General features: G+C 34.6%; 1 protein-coding gene across 1 annotated transcript in view; it reads left to right on the top strand.

Annotated features, from left to right (window-relative positions):
• Positions 1–5,251, top strand: part of TBCCD1 (TBCC domain containing 1) — a 24,297-nt gene extending 19,046 nt beyond the window's left edge. The window contains 2 exon segments of the mRNA XM_015567649.1: positions 1,809–1,959; positions 4,754–5,251. Coding sequence (XP_015423135.1) covers positions 1,809–1,938 — 130 coding nt within the window. The 3' untranslated portion in view covers positions 1,939–1,959; positions 4,754–5,251.
• The last annotated feature ends 1,288 nt before the right edge of the window (positions 5,252–6,539 follow it).

Below are 6,539 nucleotides of genomic sequence, written 5' to 3'. Positions count from 1 at the left end.
CACTCCCCCGCACACACACACACACACACACACACACACACACACACCCAGTGCACGAATTTCGTGCACCGGGCCCTTAGTATAATATAATAGATACTTATAATGATGCTATATAAAAAATGATCATTGGGAAAACATCCTTTTAAAGCAATTTTATTGTTTGAAAGCTTCTAGTATTTATATGCCTAGATTTTCCTTACATACAATGAAAAGCTTATACACATGTACATGTGATGAGTATTTAATAAACATTGACTTTGAATCATTGTGTATTCAGGTGGTAAGATCATGGATAACACTAAAAACAAGGAAAAGCACTCAATTTAACTTTGGGAATATAGGAAAACAGAAGAGTTATTGATCAATTTGAAAACAAATTGGCAACATGTCTTTTAAAAATGATTAGATTGTATCATTTTTCTACTCTGATCCCTCTAATGACTTCCCATCATATCTGGAATAAAATCTAAAATCTTTACCATACTACCAGCCCTCCTGCTGTTCTTTTCTTCATTTATTCCCCTTCTGCCATGTACAATCTTGCTATTACTTAGCCATTGTCCTTGGACCAAAGATCACCAGGAATGGATATATAGAACAAAGCTAGGTCTTATTATGCATTGCAAGTAGGGAGAGAATTGTGTTTCATTTAGGGAACAGGTGTTAAAAAGAACTTACTGGGTTTTGACTTGTGTTAGGTGATTTGGGGGAGGGTTCTAGGAAGCAAGGCTTTGTTGTGAGTTGGATGCTATGTGGAAGCAAGAGATTCTATGATTTGGCTTAATAATTTTTGTACTAAAGGTGGGAAGAATAAAGTGGAGCTAAAACTATAATTGTAAAGAAGCAGCCATTACTCATTAGCCTGGAAAGGGTAATGTTTGGTTATTTTGTGGTTTGGACCACAAAATGTTTTGTCTTTTGTCTGGACTGAGAAGATTATGGAGTGGTCCATGTCCTTTCCTTAATCTATTATCATCCCAGAGTGGTTTTGTGTAATCTGGATCTTCTGTGGAATTGTTTATGTTCCACAAACAGCACAGCTACATTAAGACCTGATAGTACTGAGCTAGTTCCTCATCGTCAGAAGCTACTCTTCTCTTTATCTTGATCATATTAATATGCTTCATTTTAGAACTTTTGCACTTCTTATTTCCTCTGCCTGGAATGTTTTTCTCCAGATATTTATTTGCTCAATCCATCCGTTCATTCAGACCTCTGCTTAAGTGTTATTTTAGAGAAGGTTTCTTTGTTCATTCCTTTTCTAAAATAGCATTCTCAGTACTCTCCATTCCCTTACTCTGCTGTATTTTTCTTGAAGGCATTTACAACTACTTAAGTTCATATCTTATATTTATTTTATATATTACCTATCTTCCCTACTAGAAGACACATCCATAAAGCACATAGACTACACAGATCACATTGTGAATGGCGTCCTCTGGAGTCGACAGTACAGACCCTCCTGGACAGCAGCCTTGTCTCTTCTCCTTTGCACATTTATCCCCTTAAGTCAGAACACTACGCAGCATTACTTGGTCCTCAGTAAATATCTGAGTAAATAACCACAGTAGGACAAAGTATATAATTTTGATAACTCTTTACAAAGAGGGCATTGTATTTGACTAAATTAATTTTGGAGGGTGATGGTCTAAAGTACAGAACTGAACAGAACAGTTATTTGGAGAGAACAAATGGGTAACTAGAAATAATTTAACATTTATTCCATTAACGTGTTTTCTAATCATTTGGAGTAAAATTAGTATGAATTAGTGTTTTTACATTCTTTTTGCTCTCAACTACAATTTTAGGGATCAAAGGAAGCAGTTCCAGGTGCTTGTGGAGAATAAGTTTTATGAGTGGTTGATTAATACAGGACATCTCCAACAGCTGGACAGCCTTGTGCCCCCTGCACCAGGTTCCAAACAAGCAGCAGGATAAGACTCCTACATCAAAACACAGGTAGGCATTTATAATGCAGACCACTTAAAACAAATTACTTTGGGGAAATATTGTAAGCACAAAAAAAAAACTGCACAGAATATTATGTTACCAACTATTGCCAAAATTTTCCCACCACTCCCATCAGCATATACAGACCTTTAGATACCCATGTTTGCCACAGTTTTTAGTGAGAAGACCAACAAAATATTTAGGTGGAGCCTATTGAATTATGGGCAAACATAACAGCCAAGTTTTGTCTTTTTTGCCTCTTGCCTGGCAAAATTTGTACTGTCCAAAGATACTACTTTCCCCATACATAGCTTTAGGAATTTTATTCCACCTTCATAACATATCTTTCCTCTTTCCCATCACTCCACACACAAACCAATTAATAAACTAGGTGGTCTTTGTTCATTGCACATGAGCTTTAATAAGTTACCAGAATTAATCCAAATGAAGATTTGAATTCTGAACTCTAAGAGATCATAGATTCAATGGAGGAGAAGATGGATAGAGACAAATTTAGTGGAAATTATTTAATCCAAATATGTAGTATTCTTTTTATAGACATTAGTATACTTTGCCATTTTAAAGATTGACAATAGAAAAACAAAGGACATAAATAGGTATAAAAAATACAAAACACAAAGATGCTTTCACTTAAAATTAAAGAAATATAGGATACTATTTTTCATCTATCAAATTGGCAAAGATAAAAAACTGATGGTAAACAACACTGGCAAGACATTTCACTTACCATTGGGGAAAGTGTAAATTTGGAGGGTAGTTTGGCAAAAGCAAAATTAAAAATACATGTATTCTTTGACTTAGTAATTTCACTTTTTAGATTTATCTTATAAATACACTCATGTATGGAAAGATCTCTGTAAAAAATATGTTCATTGTAGGATTGTTTGAAATAGCTGTAGACTGGAAAAAACCCACATGCTTCTCAATAGAGGACTGGTGCCTAATGAACTGGTACATTCATGTCATGGAATGCTCTTTTAAAAGGATGAGGTATATCTGAATGAAGTATATTGAATGATCGCTGAGCCAGTGGTGGGAGGTGTGGGATGAATGTGTGTGTAAAATGTTCCCTTGTGTGTTTGAAAAAAGGAAAAGATTATCACACATATTTATATGCTAATTATATGTCTTAAAAATTCTAAAAGATAATAAGTTATTAACAGTAGTTATCTTTGAGAAATGAGACTGGGAAAACATTTTAAGTTTTTTTATTGAACTATAATCCACTTATATACAAATCACCTTTCTAAAGTTAAAAATTAGCAGCTTTTATTATATTCACAAGTTTGTACAACCATTAACCCAGAACATTTTCATCACCCTAAAAATAAACCCCAAACACACAGACAGTTACTCCTTATTCCTCCAACTGTGGATATCTTCTTTTCCCCTAGTATTTGACAATCGCTAATATTTCTTAATTTGTCAACTCTGGACATTTCATATAAATGAAATCATATAACATGTGGCCTTTATATCTGGTATTTTTCACTTAGCATAATGTTTTCAAGGTTCATCCATGTAGCATCTCAGCATGTCAGTCCTTATTATGACTGGATAATACTCCATTATATAGATTATACCGCACTTTATCTGTTCATCAGTTGATGGACATTTGAGTTGTTTCCACTTTTTAGCTATTGTGAATAATGCTGCTATGAACTTTTGTGTATACGTTTTAATATAGAAATGTTTTTATTTTTCTTGGGTATATACCTAGGAGTAGAAGGTCATATGTTTAACTTTTGACTAACTGCTCAACTGTTTTCTAAAGCTGTATACTAATTCCTTATTGTTTACTTTATATATTGTTTGCATTTTTAAAAGTTATTTTTATTTAAAAATTTTTACAATATTTAGTTAGTAAATGCTATGATTAAGAACTGGAAATCTGCCTTGCTGGTGTGGCACAGTGGTTAAGCATCAACCCATTGAACAATTGAACTGGTTCAATTCGCAGTCAGGGCACATACCCTGGTTGTGGGCTCCATCCCCTGTAGGGAGCATACAGGAGGCAGCCAATCGATGATATTTCTCTCTATCCCTCTCCCTTCCTCTCTCTCTTTAAAAAAAATCAATAAAAACATATTTTTAAAAATGCTAATATGCCCCAAAATTTTAAAAATAAACAAAACACAAAGAATTGGAAATCTGATGAAGATTATAAGGAAACTAGAGGCCCAGAGCACAACATTCATACACTGAGGGGCCGGGGGGGGGAGGGGTGGTTGGCCCTCAGCCTGGCCTGCTCCCTCTCGCAGTCCAGGACCCTGAGGGGTCCTTAGTGCTATTGTGGAGGCGGGAAAGGCTCCCACCACTGCTGCTGCATTTGCCAGCCATGATCCCGGCTTCTGGCTGAGTGGCATTTCCACAGGGGGAGCACACTGACCACCAGGGGGCAGCTCCTACATTGAGCACCTGCCCCCTGGTGGTCAGTGCACGTCATAGTGACCTGTCATTCCACAGTTCGGTTGACTTGCATATTAGCCTTTTATTATATAGGATGGGAACTATAACAGGGTAAAATATTAGTTTAAACTAATCTCCATAACCTGCTAATTTTTAAGGTTTATGTATGAATCTCTTTTTTTTTATTATTATGATGTGTTCCTTAGAGAAAAAGGAATATAATTATCTTTAAAATTTATGTATTTTATTACTCCTAATTAATCTCAGACCTTGAAAATTTATGTGATTTTATAGTTACAAGGTTTTTTTTCCTAATTATTTGCAGGAAGGCAATAGAAAATGTGGTTAATTTAAATTTTTCTTTTATCCTCAGGGCCCTGGAAACATGAATGGAAGCTATTCATTGGGAACGTGCTCTTGCTACTTTAAATGACTTTGGGCTTTCTCTTCCTTGATTTCCATTCTATACTCATTTATTACCATTTCAGTTGAATTTTAGGTAAACTAACTACCATATAAATGTACTGTTTATAGAATATCAGAAGATTCATCTTTGTGATGCCAAAATGAAAAGTTGATGAAGCCAGTCCCATTGTATATATGTTCATATTACAGTGATTGAATGTAGATTTAAAAGTTAACTTCACATTTTAATTTGTATGATAAAAGGGTTTCATCCTTTCTGGTGTTAAGAGTTCTCTAGTTCTTTGTAACTATTTAAAAAGAAATAGCTACTTTCTTCAATAATAATTGGAAAGAAAGTATGATTGTTGGTATATAAATATAGCAGAGATAGTTTTGTACAAAGATATTTTAGTCCTTAAAGTATGAAACTTAATGAAACTGTAAAATCTTTATTTTTCATTTTTTGCTTCAGATTTTCAATAAACAAAGCTCTAAAAGGTAATTTTCTCCTTTTGATAAAAAGTTAAGCTTCACTTTTAACTATTGAAAAGGTTCCCAGTGTTATTCTATGATGTTATATCAAAATAAAGTTTACATTTGATTGGGAAAGCTGTGTTCTTTAAGATAATGTAAAACAATTATCAAATTAGTAAAATGAATCTGGTTGCTGATAAATGTTTTATCTGCTCATTGACTATTAGTAATTATATCAAAAAAGGGCTTAATCTTTTATTTCTAAACTTAAAATTAAACCTCGGACTGTGTTAATTCTAATTGAGGTTTCCATAGTTTTATTTTAAAGTGAAATGCAAGCAAGCAGAGTGTTATCAAATAAACATTGGAGTTATGGAAGTGTATTTTGTAAATTGCTATTGGTTAATAAAATTAATGGTATTAATTACTTTCTTTAAAATTTATAAAATTCTCAAAACTGCACATATAAGTGAATACTTTGTTTCTCTTATCAAGGTACATTTATCATTTTCTGATTGACCATAATATATCTTGGGGCATCTCATTTATAAAAATATTTGTTGGATACTTGGTTGGTAGAAAGATGAGGAAGTTGGACTTTTCAGAAAAATATACTTGACCAGGAAAAGTGAAATGGAGGTGGGGGATTTTTTTTGTGTGTGTGTGTGTGTGTGTGTGTGTGTGTGTGTGTGTGTGGTCTTTTTTAGCATATATAAGATGTAATCTCATTCTTAAAGTCAGAGGTATATTAAATGCCAACATGTTCTCTAAACAGGTCCCAGTATGATATTGCAGAGAAATGCCACCTGGCTTAGCTAAACCTTTGCAAATTCAAGAGTCCCTATAGTAGTTTTCTGTGTTAGGCTACATATGTAGCACCCTTTCCTGTGGATTAGAATTGTGTGTGTGTGTTTTAAAAGTTTCCAACTTAACAGTTGTAAGAATCTGAATTCCTACATATTTTTTGTCTAGATTCACCAAGTGTTAAGATTTTGCAACATTTCACTGTACCACTCTTTTTATAGTACTAGAGGACCAGTGCACGAAATTCATGCACAGGTGGGGTCCTAAGGCCTGACCGGCTATCAGAGTTGACCGAGGCCTTCCTTCATTCTGCACTGCCCCCTGGTGGTCAGCGCACATCATAGTGAGCAATAGAACTCCCAATCTCCCGATCCAACTCCCACAGGGACACTTTGCATATTAGTCTTTTATACATATAGACTAGAGGCCCGGTGCACAAAAATTTGTGCACTCGGGGGGGATGGGGGGCTCGGCAG

Source organism: Myotis davidii, unplaced genomic scaffold, assembly GCF_000327345.1.
Source record: "Myotis davidii unplaced genomic scaffold, ASM32734v1 scaffold1252, whole genome shotgun sequence".
In the NCBI taxonomy this organism is placed as follows: domain Eukaryota; kingdom Metazoa; phylum Chordata; class Mammalia; order Chiroptera; family Vespertilionidae; genus Myotis; species Myotis davidii.
Note: the sequence above shows the minus strand (reverse complement) of the source record. Positions and strands in the feature narration are given on the sequence as shown.